The sequence below is a fragment of the Passer montanus genome, unplaced genomic scaffold (genome assembly GCF_014805655.1).
Source record: "Passer montanus isolate IOZ18808 unplaced genomic scaffold, ASM1480565v1 scaffold122, whole genome shotgun sequence".
Taxonomy (NCBI): Eukaryota; Metazoa; Chordata; class Aves; order Passeriformes; family Passeridae; genus Passer; species Passer montanus.
Genome location: NW_024358945.1, coordinates 765,648 through 783,656, shown reverse-complemented (window position 1 = coordinate 783,656; position 18,009 = coordinate 765,648). Strand labels below are relative to the sequence as shown.

Below are 18,009 nucleotides of genomic sequence, written 5' to 3'. Positions count from 1 at the left end.
TTCCCCCAGGCACGACTGAAAGGACTGTTGAATTTCTCTGGTGGTAGCATACAGCTGGCTGCTGCTGCTTTCAAGTTTAGCTTGTGAAAGGGAAAAAGGAAGGGAGAGAAAAGATTGCCCTCCAAAAGAAAAAGATCACAGGCAGTGGGAACAGACCACCTTCTCAGTGCACAGCACTGCTCAGAGCAGCTCTACAGAGTGCAAAGGCACTGCACAATCACTGGGAGTCCTTCTAAAGGTTCCAGTGAGTCAAGAATTAAAGAGGCTCCACACACTGTGCAAGACCTGCTGAAATACACACCCAAAAGTAGGTATGAAAGTTGTCTCCCCACACTCTGTTCCTGAAACATCTTAAAGATGCATCAGACCATGGCCAAGGATGATGTCATTTCCAAACAAAGTGCTTTTAAAACCCAGAACTGCCAGGTAAGCCCAGTGGCTGCCCTTCCTCTTGAAGACCTGTTGCTTTACACACATGGAGCAGGAATGAAGAACCCAGGCTTTGGCCCTCTGGAGCCATCATCATCATCATCATCACATCTCAGCCTATTGGGAGCACTGCATTCTGTTATAAAGTTATTCTACAAATGTAATGAATACATATATTTGAATTACAGCCTCCTAGGGAGAGGCCTGGGGAAACAAGGGGAATATTCCCCTACTTGGGTAAGCCAGTGGAACAGCACAGGCTAATGCTGGTGGCTTATCAGTGCCAGGCTGGAAGGCCCACAGAACTAAAATAACACTTTCTCTGCATCAATCCACAAACCTGTGAGAGCATCTTGTACTGCGTGCCTTACTGAAAACTGCCCACCTCCTATGCACAGGGTCCTTAAACCTGCCTTCAGCCAGGCACAAGGCCTGGGAGCCTGCCTGAGCGAGCATCTCCAGATCAGGGACAACATTAGAAAATAAACATTCCAGAAGTAATGGACAGAAACTAAACCCTGCCTATCAACACAGGAGGAGAAGGGCTTAATTGCAATTTCATTCTACTTTCACATTTCCAAAACAACATTGGCTTGGGTTTTGCTACTCCAGATGTACAGTGATATAAACGGGAGAAGAATCAGAGTCACTGCTTCTTTTCAGAGTGATAATGGCTGCTCTGAAAACTTGCAATTTTTGACATGTGTGTTTTGAGTGAGTTCCTCATCGTAAGCTCTGCAGAGGAATTATAAAAATATTAAATTACATGAAAACAAACAACCACAGGTTCCCTAAAATGACCTCAGATATATAAAATGGGGAAATATCTTGGCAAAGCAGAAACTACTGCTGCTGGAGAGTGGTCAAATTCTGTCATTTTCCTTCTGGAGTACGGCTTTAAAAGAACATGCTTTAGTGCACAGATGTTGTACGCTGTCTTTTAAAATCTGCACTGGCTAATTTCAGTACCTAGAGGTATCATTACACAAACTTTGCTCTTTTTATTCTTCCCTACATGCAAAAAAAGTAAAAAAAAAAATCGACATCATCGAAATCTGTCCAAAAATAAACAAGGAAATCAAATCACCCTCAGATTTCAGAAGCTGAGGTCTGCTATGCTCTGATACCACACGTGTCTGATGCTGACTTTTTTCCCCCTATCCAGCAATAGGATGTGCTCGTTTATAACACAGAACGATATATGCAACAAAAGCTTAATGTAAATTCATTCACTTAGGGCAATACACCGTTTCATTTATTCGTATTACCACAGATGGGAGTGCATACATTTCATTTAAACCCCAAATTACCACGTTTGAAGGGGAGGGGAAGAGGAGCAGACAAAGTTCCACAAAGCCAGCGGTATCTGTATATTCATTCTTAATTTCCTTTAGCAGAGAAACAGCGTTACCTTTTATTTCTCCAAAGTTCCCTGATCCCATGGCAAGAAGCTTGTCTTTCCAGTCCTTTGATAGTAGCTTTTCAATACTGGGAGTTTCTGAGTGAAGGGGGGGAAAAAAAACGTAAGCAAATCAACATGACTGTCTCCACAATAGAACTCATTAAAAGTCTATCTGCTAAAAATAAGGCCAACCCTATTCTGGGCCCCAGTTCATAATGACTTCATCAACAAACTGATAAGAGGGGAGGGAAGAGAAAAAAAAAAGGGGGGGGAAACAAAAAAGAAAAAAAACTGAATGTGTTTTGTCACCTGCTGTTTCAAAACCATTAGCTTTTTCCTCTAGTGGAACAAAGCTCCGGTAATTCTGTATCACAATGGGCACATATAAACCTGCAGTTCATTGTTTTTCAATTTGGTGAACAAGTTGCTGCCTATAATGGATGCCTGTCAGTTTCTGGGTGTTAGTCTGCAGTCAAAAAATAATTATGTTGATAAAATGCGGAGTAAAGAGAGAGAGAGAGAGAGAAGCAAAGAATTAGCTCCTAAATCTGCTACATGTAATTATATCCCTCTGAGTCTTTACAATTACATCCACTTTATAATGTGTGTTTAAACATCGTGTGGTGGTAAGCACACTGTGGAAAGATTTTCCGGTAACACACGCATTATAAATAATAATAAAAAGTTGGGTATGGAAAAAAGCTTTAAAAGACTGCAAAATCCAGAGGGAGAAAAGGCATTGCTTAGAATGGAAACCCATTATTTGCTCATTTCAGATTCTATCACTTCCTTTAAAAAATAAAATAAAATATATTCGTTCAGTATTTTCAGGAAAAATGCAGCGAGGGTGTGGATGGGTCTGATATTTATGTCTGCAACTCTTGTGTTCTGACCTCTTTTTGTGTAGAATTTTAATGCATAAGTAAATATAAATGCTAATAAAATTCAGAGAACATTAAACTCAATTCCAAACAATGTAATTGTATATTCTTGTCAGCATTTAGATGGGTACACAATTACAATAGCTTTCAATCCCACGATTAGCACTGCATTCAGTTAGAAAATGGAGTGTACTAAAAGATAAGTGTCCCAGTATGTGCCATCTAAATAACAATACCCACACTTATTATCTGGATCTAAGACATATACTGCTATTCTCCACATTCGTGTTTATGTGTATTTGTATTTGCTCAGGCATTTGTTTACCCCCTACCAGGAGCATAAAGGGAGTACACGTTAACTTATCAAAGGGACCGTCTGGCCTAGAGACCATACAATTATTAGCAACTGGTTAACTTTCCCCACAGTAAAACCATTACGAGCAGCCCTCATTATCTCGCTCGGCGGCTGCGGCTCCTCTCCCGAGCCGGAGGCGCTGCGCTCGGGGCTCTGCCGGCTGCGCTCCCGGCACCGCGGGGACACCCGGGGATCCCCCGGGCCGGGGGTGCCCTCCTGCACCCCGCATCCACCTGTGCGCACACGGACGGACGGACAGACGGACAGGCGAGCGGCGCAGCCCCGCGCCTGGCCGGGAGAGCAGCGACAGCCCCGGCAGGAGGGTGATGGGGTGCGCTCCGGCTCCGTTCACCCGGCGGCACCCCCGGGTGAGATTCCTGGGCCGGAATCCCCGAATTTGTCCCCGCGCTCAGGAAAGCCCCGCGGTGCCGCTCCGAGCGCTCCGCTGCTGGAGCCCGTCCGTCCCCTCGGAGCGCTCAGCAAGGAAACCATTCCCCACAGCGCGAGTAGGTCAGGCAAACACTGCCCCTTCTCCTTGTCTCTTTTTTTAAATATGTATACTTTAATCATTATTCCTCCGTGCTTTTCCGACAGCGTGTAAACAGGCCGGAGCAAATGCGGCGTTTGCGGCGGAGCGCCGTCCGTCGTTAGAAGCCAACAAACCTTTGCGAAGCAGGAATGCGGCAGTAGGGACCCATTGTGAGCTGACAGTGGGCTCCAGAGCCTCCCGGCACCAAAAGCAGCCCGCCTTACTTTTAAGTCCATTGTCAGCAAAGTCCGCGACAAAGCTTTTCCCCCGCGGCTGGACAAAACACTCGCTGGTGGAGAAGCACAAGCCTCCTGCCTAACTTGCTGCCTTAAAGCTACAGGAGCCGCTCGGGAGCCGGGGCTGCCGGAGCCCCGCTGCTGTGCTGCCTGCCGGCATCCCTGCCTGCCCGAGCCCCTGCTTGCCTGAATCCCAGTTTGCCGGCATCCCTCCTTGCCGGCATTCCTGTTTGCCCGAACCCCAGTTTGCCAGTATCCCTGCCTGCCGGCATCCCTCCTTGCCCTAACCCCTGCTTTCCCGAACCTCAGTTTGCCTGAATCCCAGTTTGCCAGCAGCCCTGCCTGCCCGAACCCCTGTTTGCCGGAACCCCTGTTTGCCAGCATCCCTCCTTGCCGGAATCCCTGTTTGCCGGCATCCCTGCCTGCCAGCATTCCTCGTTGCCCGAACGCGGGTTAGCCAGCATCCCTGCCTGCCCGATGCCCTGTTTGCCTGAATCCCTGCCTGCCAGCATCCCTGCCAGCCTCCCGGCTCCCGCAGCCGCTGGGAAGGGCGGCCGGGCCGGTGCCACTCTCCGGGGCAGCCGAGCCGAGCCGTGCCGGGCCAAGCCCACCGGGATCCCCGCAAGGCGAGCGGGGCCGGCAGAGCCGCGGACGAGCAAGGGGGGAGTGATGAACGCGGCCATGTATCAATGACTGAATTTCTGCGAGAACGGTGAAGATCGCAGTAGGAAATCGCGATTAGGGATGTGAAAGGCCAAATGGCAAAATCCCAATAGTAACAATGCATCTGTTCATTAATGTGTGAATATGAGTAATATGAAAATTTAACACAATTATAAGCCCCCTCAGCAATCCTGATGGCATAAAATAGATTGTGGTGATCTAATCAGTGCTTCCCCTGTTGAAATACTGTATGTTAACTATTCAAAATAATATTATATAGATTTTTTTCCCTTTAAAAACCCCCAAGCAATCATATTAAATTGATGTCCTAACTTAGTCTCAAACCTCTCTTGATTTGAACTGCCATTTTTATGTAAGACACTTCAACACAATTCTGACACAGAATCAGCAAATAATCGTCCTTCTGTTAATACTTAAAAAGAACTTTAATTCAGAAAGACAATAGCTTCCCCGCCCCTATAGCTTTACGGAGCCAAAGACCTAGATTAGATTACAGCTTGTTTAATTCTATTATATACCATGTTAACATCTTGTACTTACATAAAATATGCTATTCATATACTCAGCCTATCACATTTCAGTAACTGCTTGTGAAATACCTTATGCACCATGTCTTGGAAAGAAACATTTATTATGTCATTTATGTACCCCATTAAAAAAAGATCTGAAATTTACACATCTTAAAGAAAAATAACTGTTTAAAAGGTTACAACAGTAGGGGTTCCATGAGTTACACAGAAACAAAGTCATCCTTTGTTCAGCTTTTTTTAGACTTGATTGGGAAGATGATGCTCTCAAATTAAGAGAAGAAATAAATGCTCTCTCTTGTTTGTGAGGCAGGCATTCTCTGGATTCATTGCAAAGTCACTAAAACTTTTAATGCTTGCACATACAATGTGCAGCTTGGAACAGGGAAAGGTGGCCTGCACACAGGAACTGCTGCTCCTGATCCCTACTCCAACCTTTCCTCTCCTCAGATTCCCCAAGCCATGGTTTCTACGTGCAAAATCTGAGCTATATCGTGACAGATTTTGGATGTGCATCAGGACAGCTATGCACTACAGTGCTCTGCATTTCCAAAAAGCTACACATGGTGCTCTGAGTATTCATAACATCTCCTGACTCACCCTTTGAGAAGAACCCAGAGCTGCCCCTTTCCTTCCTCCAGGCCCCAGTGAGCTGAGAATCCTCCCAGTACCCATCTGCAGTGCAGGTCCTCTGGCCCACAGGAAAGCAGTCCAAGCCACAGGATGAACACACCTGCAAAGCTTGTTCACAGGCGGTTTGTGAACAGTAATTCACTGATGTTTGACACGTTTGCTCCAGACACACCACGGGGAGTGTTACATGTTGCTGCAGAACAGGATTACAGAGAGGGCACCAAAGAGAGGGACTGAGATGGAAAGAAGACAGGAATCATCAACTAAACGTTGGCCCGACTGAATCAACAGAGATACAAAATGCACAGGCGGTTTGTGAACAGTAATTCACTGATGTTTGACACGTTTGCTCCAGACACACCACGGGGAGTGTTACATGTTGCTGCAGAACAGGATTACAGAGAGGGCACCAAAGAGAGGGACTGAGATGGAAAAAAGACAGGAATCATCAACTAAACGTTGGCCAAGAGGCGCCCGATGAATCAACAGAGATACAAAATAACCCACAAAAATGATTTCTGCTGTCTCTATTTAGCACACTTATCAGTCATTAGCTCTTTCTAGAGATATTTATGGCACCTTTTGTTTTCCTTCTTTCCCCCTGCCTCTGTTGCTTACACACACTTGTCTGCATCACTGTGTCTGGCAGTGCGCACTGGTGAGTGCCCCAGTGCCTGTGCCAGCAGCTCTCAATGCCCCCCAGCCCTGCCACCCTCCCTCTGCTCCAGGCTGACTCCCTCATCCACAGCAATGAGTTCTGGAGACTGATCTGGAATCCTATACAAGCCTTGGCACCATCCTTGGAGCTGTGAGAGGCCCACGTTCAGTGCTCTGCTCGTGTGGATGTGCCTCTACATCCAGGGAACTGCCCTTGCACTACTGCAAAGCAAATCAGCTCAGTAAATGAACATTTAAGGGCTTTTTAATCTGATTTTTGGTATGCCAACAAGCACGTCACTGTCCCTCTACTCCTGCATGTGATATTTAAATACAGGTTCATTGAGTTACTTGCTCAATAGCCCTGAAGTTTTCACACTGGGAAGGGAGCGGTTTGTTTCCAGGAAATGGACGAGGCTACAGAGCCATAGTAAGACAGAAGGACATTTTTATCACTGCAGGACTTCTGCTGAATTTAGTCTACTTCCTGAAGTTAATTTTTTTCAAGCATTTTAACTCCCCTTTGGGAGTGGAACTAATCCTGCTCTCAATTCAGTGGCAGCACAGATGCACATGTACCTGGAATGCCTCAGCAGCCTTCCAAAAACCAGTCCCAAGGGCACAGCTCTCCCTCCAGGCCAAGCCTCTCCAGGAGCCCTCTTCAATCCATGCTCCAGGGTCACAGTCCTAGAAATCCACTTACACAAGCTCAGAATGGTGCTCGGTGCCAAACCTCTGTTACCTCTCTGCTCCTGCTGATCATTCACTGAAAGCAAGCTTTGGTCTCCTGCAGCTGCCCTGCTTCCAGAGAAAGGCACACAATTCCAACGTGCTGTCACAAGGTGAGGAACAGGAGCTCTCCACATGTCCAGAAGAGCCATATTTGAAGAAGAAATGGGAGAGAAAGCTCTGGTGCTACAAAGAGACAGCCACAAGGAAGGGCAGCAGGCTGGTGTAAGTCCTTCGCAAGTCAGATGTCCAGAAGAGCCATATTTGAAGAAGAAATGGGAGAGAAAGCTCTGGTGCTACAAAGAGACAGCTATGGGGAAGGGCAGCAGGCTGGTGTAAGCTGACCACAAGTCAGGAGAAGTGTGAGTCCTGGAGCCCCCCACTCACAGGGTGTCTGGGTGTCCAAGGAGGGGTGCCCTCCCAAGGAGGTGCCCAAAGCCTCCCTCCTCTCTAACCACAGATCTTGCCCTGGGCTGGGAGACAGACACTTAGAAAAAAGTAAAAGCAAGATGTTTGGCCTTGGCAAGGATGATGATGACACAAAGTGCAGCAAGAACAGAGAGAAGCCAAGGGTTGCTCAATGCCCAGCCAGAGCACCAAACATCTCCTGCCAACAGGAGTCATTCCTAGAGGAAGGAGTATTTGGTTGGCACAAATTATCATGAATGAGCTTCAATATTGCCTGATACACCTCCCACTTCTGGCAAGCACCTTCTTTTGTATTAAGAAAGCACTGGCAAACACTGAGCTGGCACCCATTATTCACCTTTTCTTATGCTGTGGTCATAAATACGTTCCACCTGTCAGTCACAGCTCCACCCAGCCTTCCTGCAACCCTCCCCTACCAACATGCCACTCCACTGGCACCCTGTTCTCTGCTCATGCACCACAACAAACCCTCTCTGGTCTGAATCAGGAAACGAGATAAAGGGCAGGTTTCCACTCTGCTTTTAAAAGAGCAGAGAAACACGGAGATAGAAGAGATTTCTCTGTTTATGCCCCCATTTTTTTATTAAGAAGCTCTTATCTATACAAAATGAGAACCAATTTTCATAGCAAGGAAAATAAAGCAGCTATTATGAAGAAAGGGTTGGTATCAGCAGGTTACATAGACATGCAGCATCTGCATACACATATGGTTCTGCATCAACAGAATCATGCTTTGAGGGAACTACTTGCAGCTAGGCAAGACACTATGAATCATGAGCAGGCACAACACAGAATGTATTTAAATTTGGAAATCAAAGACCACAAAACATACATTTTTCTCCTGCCTTCCAGGAAGCACTGCAATTTTTCACCAGTCGAGAAGCAGTTTAAGCTTTTGGAGCAAACACTAGGAAACACCTCTATAAATGTAAATATTGTTCAAAGGTAGGACAGGGTTGCTCAGGCGTGAGAAGCAAAAATGTGGTGCTGAGCACAACTCTACCTGGGGCTTCTGTGACTGGCCAGAAAGCGGTGTGCTGTTGGGTTCTGTGGGTTTTTTAATACCCAAAATGTTTTTTAGTCATTGGGCACAAACTCCCAGAGCTGAAGCAACATCCAAGTTACAATATTAGGGAGCTGTGGTGCTCTGGCCAGCACATCACAGTCTGACTCTCACTGCACCACTCCATCACAGCCACTGTGCAGAAAACAGCTGGGCTGCATATGGCCATGGGCAGCTTCCAAGCCCACTAAAAAGCTCCCTTCTCTGGCAGAGATAACCAGCCCTCCTGCTCCTGGAATCTCCAGCCCCATCCCAGCCACATGGTAGCTCACATGGCTTTGCATTCTGGAGGACAAAATCAACTCTGTATCCACAGATGACTGCAGTCACCTGTGGTGCACAATGACATCAGGTTACCACTGCATTCACACAGTGCCTCATTTTGTGTATGCTCAAAAATACAACACTTATTTTCAAGTTGTTTGCTCCCTTTTGCAATGCCCATCATGCTGCTTTGATGAAGAACATGCTGTACAAATGATATTTTTGTTGTAATTTCTGGTAAAAGAACACTGCTTTTTTTGTGTTTAAAAAAATAATTCATATAGCCAGAAAAAGTTCCCCATAGCACCATCAATAAATTATTTAATATTTCAATATCCAAATCCATAATCTGTGAATGCCCCAGAAACACAATTCTACCCTACCCAGAAATATATAAAGCAATTACTTTCACAACTGCTCATGAATGCCTACTGCCAGTCCCACAAGAAAGTTACCTAAAACCACAGGGATGTTTATTAGGAAGGAAATGTTAAACAGCCTTCAGATACACGGAACCACCAGTTGATAAAATAATTATTGTCACAGCATATTGTGCAGTTGAGATGGCCACAACACACAGTGTGTCCCCACACAATTTCAGAAGGCTTCACCCCAAACACAGTAACACCAATTCCCTTCAGAAGGCTTCGGGCACCTGCCCACACACAGGAACACCATTCCACTCCAGAAGGCTGCAGCATCTGCCCGCCTTGTCCCCCAACCCATCTTTTATACCCCCAAGTCAATGCCCTGCACCTGTGTGCCCTGTGTGCCCTCTGTGGTTGGTCAGTGCCCCTGGGCACTCCATGGCTCGTTCCCTGCAATGCTGCTCACCTGTGCTGCACAGCTGCAGCCACTCAGGGATGAGCCACAGCCCCACCCCAAGCACCACTCACTCTGTGCCTACAAGTTCTTTCTTGGGATGTATCTCTTGGGCAAACCCCAGCACAAGGCAGGAACACATGTCTAGGCAGGACAGGGAAGAGCAGAGGGACTTCTTAAGCTAGACTTGAGACCCAAACCAGCATCTGAACCAATGCCACCCTCAGGAACAGCCAGGCTGTTGTCTGAAATCCTGATACTCCCCATCACCTGACTGCACTGGCAGCTGCTCCATTACCTGTGTGCTTTTCAGGCTGCCCTGTCTCACTGAGCAGTCACCACTCACAGAGGAGATGCTCAATGTCAGGACATCACACCAGTCCTTCAGCTCAATGCCAGGACATCACACCAGTCCTTCAGCTCAATGCCAGGACATCACACCAGTCCTTCAGCCTCCCTGCAGAAGAGCCCATGCTCATTTGGGGGTTACACAGCCACAGCCAAGATTTTCTCAGCTTCCATCCTCTGCTGGTATACAGCCTCAGGACAGAGCCTGCTTCCAGACATGGCCATTACTTCCTCTGCTCTGGGGACAGCACGGATGTCACACAAAGGACAGCACAACTTCTGTCACTGCAATCCGCTGGGATTAGGTGCTCTGGATCCCCAGAGGATTCAGGAGCAGAAACCCCATTCTGGAAAGGCATGAGGGTCCAGCTGCCTTTGGAGACCCAGGCCAGAGTTGCCCAAAGAACACACTCTGCCAAATGAGGCCTTTCACTGGCACAAGCCTTGCTGGAACACCTTCTTCTGCACACACAATATTTAGGATGATTCCAGCTCCCTGCTAGCACCATCTTCTTCACCCCTAATTAAACTGACATGCAAGAATGAAGTAAGTTTTTTGAACTGTATCAAACTTTAAATAAAACAAAAGTGAAATTTCTAAATGTGCCTCGTTCTTTCCTGATGTACAAAAAATAAATACATGAAACAGAGTAACTCACTTTCAAACACCTGAGCAGCAACCCCTTCCTTTTTAATTGAAGTTCCACCAGTAGGAATCCTTAGGAAAAGAAGGGCAACAGTGAAATTAAAAAAACCCTCTCCTACACATGAAAAAAGAAGAATTCTGTCTTATTCTGTGTTCTTCAGCTTTCTAATGCCCCTTTAATTCCTGGCATCTCTAAATGAAAGAAGGAATTGAATTTCTCAGGAGTGGTCCACCCAGCAATAAAAGTGTGTCAGATGACAGAAGGAGGTGGTATTCTGAGCTTCACTGAAATCCTGAAACCACAAAGATATTTTCATGTTTACAGAGACTATTTCAAGAGTAACAGCATAAAAACAAAGACATCTATAATTAAATAACAGCAAATTTCACTTCAGTTTTGTTTTTCTGTCTCAGCTGGACAGAGATACTCCACCAGAATACATATTCCCCAGAAATACATTTTTGTGTTAGTGCTACCAAGTGAGCCAGTCTCTAATTAAAGGGCCATAATATCTTGTTAATATTAACAGAGGGCCATGGTTTTGGTCTGCTAATTTTTCACATCTTCAGCACATCCTTGACAAGAGCGATTTAAAAAAGGCATTCAATGGGATGATTAGACACTAACTTTTTTATAGGTATTGACACACCATTAAGGATGTTCTAGGGAGATTCCATGGTTTATCCTTTGACCAAAAAGATCTTTATGCTGATCTGTCACTTTTAAAGTAATTAAATTCTTGAACAAACCCTAAAACAAAGCACCAAGAGCCCCCGAAAGAATGTAATCTAAATAACCATAAAACATAAATTGAGAGCTACAGTGTTTGGCTAGAATTCCAGGGAAATCCTTGCAAAGCTCATCCACTCCACTTCTGAAGTCCTAAATTCAACAGCAGCAATTTAACCCTTCACATACAGTTACCACAGCCTTCCTACCTGAAAACCTCAGAGCAACTTACTTAAAAATGGAAAAAAAATTGAGTCCTGAAGTGCTGGTAATTTTCCTCAAAATGAAAAACGCGAGGATTATGTGTGATGAAGCTGAGGAGACAATTTTCTAAATAGCCCATCTTTCAGCCCTGGCCAGTGCTGCCACTTGCCAGCAGCAGAAAGCAGGCAGCCCTGGCCTCGGGAGGAGGGGCTGCCAAGGGAGCTCCTCAAAGACTCTGATTTGGCAGTGCAACACAGAGAAATAAAGGGGGAAAAGTAAGCAAAACAAGCACCCTGGTCAGGAAGCTGCAACTTGCACTCTCGAAGGCTTTGGGGTTATTCTGGGATGGCTCTCCCTGCTCTGGGAGACAGAGCCCCCAGCTCCCACAGGGCACCCCGGGCTCCTGTGCCCACCCCGGGGAGCAGCAGGGCATGGAGCTGCCAGGGCAGGGCTGCTTCCCAGTGGGAGCCAGGAAATATCCTGCTGCAGCTGTGCTGGTTACTGGCATGATCATCAGCTCCCACCCTCCTCCCCCACCCTGTTTTCCTTTTTTTTCTTTTTTTTTTTTTGACAGCTGTCTTCCTATCTCCCCAACAGGTGCTATTAGGCCCTGAACAATGGCAAAGGCTTTTAAGCCACTGCTGTTGACAAGTGAAAGGGAACAACAAATGGCTCAGTAGTGCTCTTCTCCCAGGGTCACTCAACCAATGGTAATAGTTATTATTTTTATTTATTAGCTCTGTGGCACTGTCCTCCATTGTACCTCCTCCAACCTCCCCTTTCCGTGCCAGCAAGGAGCTTTTTAACTTTTAATAAAAATGGGCGAGCGCTTAGCTCCTGAGCTGGCTCTTTCTGCAAAGTGCACAGCTAATGAATGTTGTCCATTTGTAGCTGGATAATTTATGATGTCAGCAGAGCAGAGGTGGGGAGGGCTGGACCCAGATATGGCCATTACTTACTCTGCCAAGAGTGACAGTGGGAGCACGGAGAGGGGCTCTGGATTTGGGGGCTTTTCTCAGGATAATTACAAGATTAGCAGATAAACATGACATCCCCTCTTTTGGGGTTGATGTAATTTTTCTCTTCCCTCCTTAGCATTTTGCTGACTGCATCACAATCCTCTTCAGAGAACAATGGCAGGTGGAAGAAAAGTTCATTTTCCCTTAAGTGAAAATGACTGCACCCATTTAAACAATGCACTCACAAGTGTTACTGCCAGGAGAGAAAATTGTGCCAAAATGTTTTCTGATCCTAATATATTTCTGATCCACATATATTTACTAGATGAGGTTACTCAATTAATAAATGGAATGGAGCAGATAAACCCTACCAAATGCAAGCCCTGTGTTGCCAATGTCCTGGCAAACCAGGCAAATATGAAGGAAAATCAGACAATTCCATGTCCAAACAAAATCAGTAAACCAGCAAGTGACCTGGAAGCACAAATACACCTGAAAGTTGAAAACGTAAAGCTAAAAACCATCAAAGTATTGACATATTGTTGAACTGGTTGGTTTAGTCATGTGTATCTCTCAAATTGAGGTAACATAGCATGTACATCTTTGATCATCTGGACCTATTTATTTAAATTATAAGTTGACACAACTGGGTAGTGAAAGGGCTACAGACATCACGCTGTGGATGTACTTCCTAGAGAAAACCTGTACTGTTATAATTTGAACCTAATATAACATTGAAAGAACCAGAAAACACTCATTTGGGATGTTAACAACACCATTGAAGGAATTTTAAAAATTGAAAACAGAAAACTGGAAAGCATATCCCCCTGAAACAACAAAAACCCCACACATTAGGCCCAGACTTCTATTCTTTTTCAAAACATGACAGACTGTTTTACCACTGGAAGTGAGAATTAAAGCACATATGCCTGATGCTAAACAACTACACATCCTGAATTCCTCTTGCACAGCATATGTGACCACAAAATCTCAATCATCCATTGCCAGATGCCAGAAAGACAGGAACAACAATAGGATTAATAATATTAGAAAAGGTGCACTATAAATCAAAGCTTCTGAAGTGCAGGTAGTTTCAGAGTAAATCACACTACTAGCTGTGGTGTAAATGATATTTGCATGAAATCAGTATGTCAACTTAGATAGAAATTATTAAGGCTAATGCCATCCTTGGACTTGCCTAAAATAATCTCCCAGGACTTGCCCCCAGGTTTCTCCACTGAAGTATAGCATTCCATCTGCCTTGACAACTTGTTCTGTTTGTTCCCACTCGTCTCCGTTCATGGATCTTTTGGATTCTGTTATTTTCAGCATAAATAGGGTGAGGAAATACATTTGGTTTCCTTTTGATCAAGCATTTTTCCTTCTGAGTTAGGGAATAACATTGAGATACACGGGTGGTTCAGCCATGTAACAGCTGTGACAGGTAATCCCCAAATACCCAAAGAGAAATCAGAGAAAGTCTATTATGCACAGCTCTTTAACATAACAGTTCTAGACAAGGGGAAAGGAAAGTCAGAAAGTAAAAGCAGAAAAGTCAAAGAGGAAAAAAGAGAAGGGAGACAAAGAAAACAATGCTGAGAACAAGGAAAGAGCAAGACTGAGAAAGGGGCTCATCTGTCAAATCCAAAACCTACTTATATTGCACAGTGCACTGCAGGAGAGGAGAGTCGGGGCAACTCTGCAGCCACTCCCTGGCTACTGGAAACTGTCCCCAGCGTGGAGCCACCCCCCAGATAGCTGCACAGCCTGGGCAAGGTGAAACAGCTGGGAAACTTACCAGAAAAGACAAAGGGATTTAGATTGAAGCACCGACTCTGCCTTCAAAACACTGCCAGCACGCCAAAGAGAAAGCATCTTTTTTATCATAGAGGAATCTCACTCATACCCTGCAGCAGAACTTTTTCAGACTGCTTCAGAAAACTTAAGTCTTCCTGCATTCACCTTAGGATGTTAAAGCTTCCTCTGTGGATTATCCAGATCCACAAGAAAGCTCATCTGCATTTAGGATGGCTTCAGGAATCACCAAGGACCAGCAAGGAGAATGCAGGGCAGGAACAGAACACCTTCCCAAGGGCTAGGGTCATTCACTGGGCAGCTCTTTACACAATGAGGACAATCAAGGAGCACTACATTCCCCCTGACAGAGAGCACAGACCCCAGACAGACAGAGAATGTCAACATCTCCTCTGACGAAGTTTGAAATGAAACAATTCTCTCACTCCTGCACTGCCAGTCTCATCAATGGCCACCCAGAATTAGCCTTCTCCCTCTTCATCCAGCAAACCTGTCCCTGTCACTGTGGGACCTGATCTTTCATTAAAAACAAGTCAGGACTAGGTGTGCTCATCCCCACAGATTTCTCACCTACCCATCTGAGAGGGCCTGCTCTAGTGCCTGGTCTCTAGAAGTTGAATTAGGAATAACTCCTTTCTGCAATTCCAAAGCATTCACCTATGTAGCCCTAATAACACCAGTGAAGGGGAAGCTCAAACCAAACTGAAGCAGGAGGAACACGTTTAGATGAAGACAGAACCACTTGGAAGAGACCACACAACAGATCTGCAACAGCTGTAGCTCAGGATCCTGCTCATTCTTCACCTGTGTGTGGTGGGAAAGACATCTGGGTTCTGCTGTGAATGGGCAGAAACTGCACTTTGCTCTATCAGACAAACCTGGTACCTGTGATCTCATCTGGATCACTTCTACCTTTCACGCCACAAAAGCAAAAAGGCATCTTCTGAAACAGCTCTGTTAAAACAAGGTGCCTCTCCTGAGAGCCTGGCCTCATAGTCAAGATGCTCAGTGGGACATCCACCTCCTGAGAGAACAGCCAGACCCAAGCTCCTGTGTATGATGGTGATCTCAAGCACAACTGGGCTACAGCTGACTCAAGGGCTGGGAATACTGGAAAAAGAGCAGATCTGTGCAGGGAGGTAAGCAGCTCTGCTGCTGGGATTTCTGGCTCCAACTCTTTGTGTCTTTGTGGGGTAACTCTGAACATTGACTCAAAGCACCTCCAAGTCCCTAGGAAACTCAGCTAAATTTTCATATTTGCATGGAAATCAGTCAGGTAACTGTTGGTGCAGCTATGAAAAAAAATCAATCCAAGTCCAGTATCAACTGCACCTCAATTTTAACAATGAAACAGCTAATGCTGATGGACTCTGAATAGTAACACCATTATCAAACTGGTATATGGAATCACATCTTTTGTGATTTAATTCTGTGACTAACACTGATATCTCAGTATGGTACCTACCTTTGTTTTCAGACACAATCCTCAACAATATGGAGTTTACACTGGGATTTATTTCACATCTAGCAAGAGATGTTTGGAAAAAGAACTACACGCAATTCAGCTTTTCTTTTTCAATGCTGAGATAAACCTAGGGCTGAGACTGAAATATTTTCTCTTAAACCCACCTCTCAATGAGTAAGATAGAGAAATCTTTGAATAGATGTATATAAATGTCCCTCTGGTATGCAGATATGAAGGAGAGCCATACCAGATACGTGTCAGAATGCCAGAAAAGGACCCAGAGTCAGTATGAGAAGTGCTGGAGTGAAGCAGAGGGATGTGGGGCTCCTGTGGAGTGAGGCAAATGACAAGGGTGAATTCCCAGAACGCTTGAGCACAGGGTGCCTGGGAAGGGGGGGTGTGCAGTAATTGCAGAATGGTGTAATAGGGAGTTTAATGGATCAGAGAAGGCTGAATAGGGTAACAGGCCCATTGTTCAGAAAGTTCTCTTTTGTGGCCAGGCTTCAAGAGAATGCCAGAGAAACAAATGGCTTAATCCTGGGGGGATGCTATGGCATAAATGAAAGAAGTCTATACCTTGAAAGCCAGTGGAATAAATTTCTGTATCACATAACCACACTGACAACTGCAGCTTCAGCAGAGCCTGAAGACTTTGCAATTGGCAAAACCCTGACAATCATGCCCTCCCATGCCCCCCTTCTCTCTTCAGCAGCATTTTTCAATGTCCTTTGTGGGCAGACAGAATAAGTCACATGGACGTGGTCAAATGCCACGTAAAACACGATGGTGACAGGGCAGATCAGAGGGAAGGAATTCTTCAGGGCTGCTTACCTTCTGTGCCGTGCTCTAAGCACTGAGCTCATCCTGGAGCTTCCTGGCTCTGTGAACACTGAGCACAATTCACACAGCTAAATTCTCATTCACACACCCTCTCCTTGCTGAAGGAACTGCACTGAGTGTCCCTCACAGCACTGCAAACTGCTGGCCAACCTCCCTGAGCATCACCTGTCTTGAGGAACTCTCCCCTTTCCTAAACCTTGTTACAGCAGGTGATGGAGATGCAGGGTCCTGGGACATCAAAGACAGCACTTTTCCAGTTACTTTAACACAAGCTGAATCAAGAATACAGAAAGGCCAGCCTAATTAAAAAAGTAAAGGTCACACTCTGGGGTGTAATATAGAATACCTTATACCTTTCCAGAATATATTGCACTTTTCCTTGCAGGGATGGCAGAGTTAAAAGTGACACCATCAGCTTTGGCTGTATAAATAACAGAGCAGCCAGGATATCATGTATTATATGGTTCAAGGATTAAGGAGAACATAAAACAACTGGCTTTTTTTTTTTCATAGGAAAAAAGCTAGAAATACACATTTCTCAACTACCCATAATTTCTTAATGCAAGTAACAGATTCTTAATTAAGACAAAAAAAAAAAAAAAGCTCATTCTTACTCAGGCAGAAGAGGGAAATGTAGAAATGTAATGCAGCAATCCCCAAACCAAACTTTTTCCAGATCTTTATGAAGCTCAGTCTCTAGTGCTCAAATTCCTACTACATCTAGATGAAAGCTATCAGGTGGTTCTAAATGTGGCTACGGAAATTCTAAAATACTCTATGAGCCTTTTGAACAAAATTCCATTGTAAAACAATTAACAAAGAAAAATTAATTTGTCTTCCAAGAATGCAGGGCTGGAGATGTGTAGCTTAGCTGTGACTTGTGCTTTACTTGGTAGACAGTGTGTTGTACTTTTTATTCTTCTCCTTTTGCCAGAGGGGAAAAAAACCCATCACCATAGGTACACATTTCTTCAGAGCTCTGCACAAAAGATAGGCTTCTGCAAAGCCCTGGTCTGACTTTAATTGAAACACTTGTTTCCATACGCATTACAGATATTTTTTTTTTTTGAGAGTTTAAAACATATAAAAGCAGCTATTACTGCTTTGAACATTTCTAACTCAGAAAAAAAAAATCAAGGCACAAAAAGTTTCCTCCATCCCATTTAAATTACATTTGGGTAGCTCTCTGTGGGGCTACTACAAATTCCTTTAACCCCACCAGTCTCTTAGCTCCATTAAATTAATGATGCATCTCAAGCACTCACTCTTCTGCAGGAGAGTGTGGGATCTCCAGTCAGACACCTACAATCCACTAAATTGGAAACACTGACCTAAGGGAGACATCAGTGTGCTCTGCCTGCA

At 45.0% G+C, this 18,009-nt stretch overlaps 1 protein-coding gene across 16 annotated transcripts in view; it reads right to left on the bottom strand.

The window, feature by feature from the left end:
- SOX5 (SRY-box transcription factor 5) overlaps positions 1–18,009 on the bottom strand; it is a 607,462-nt gene that overhangs the window by 151,417 nt on the left and 438,036 nt on the right. For 14 of the 16 annotated variants that reach the window (XM_039698241.1, XM_039698239.1, XM_039698237.1 and 11 more), the window contains one exon: positions 1,841–1,927. The exons of 1 other annotated variant lie outside the window; for it this stretch is intronic. In XM_039698241.1, coding sequence (XP_039554175.1) covers positions 1,841–1,927 — 87 coding nt within the window. Of the gene's footprint in view, positions 1–1,840; positions 1,928–3,730; positions 4,031–18,009 lie in introns of those variants that run through there. One more of the 16 variants, XM_039698249.1, reaches the window with a different exon arrangement.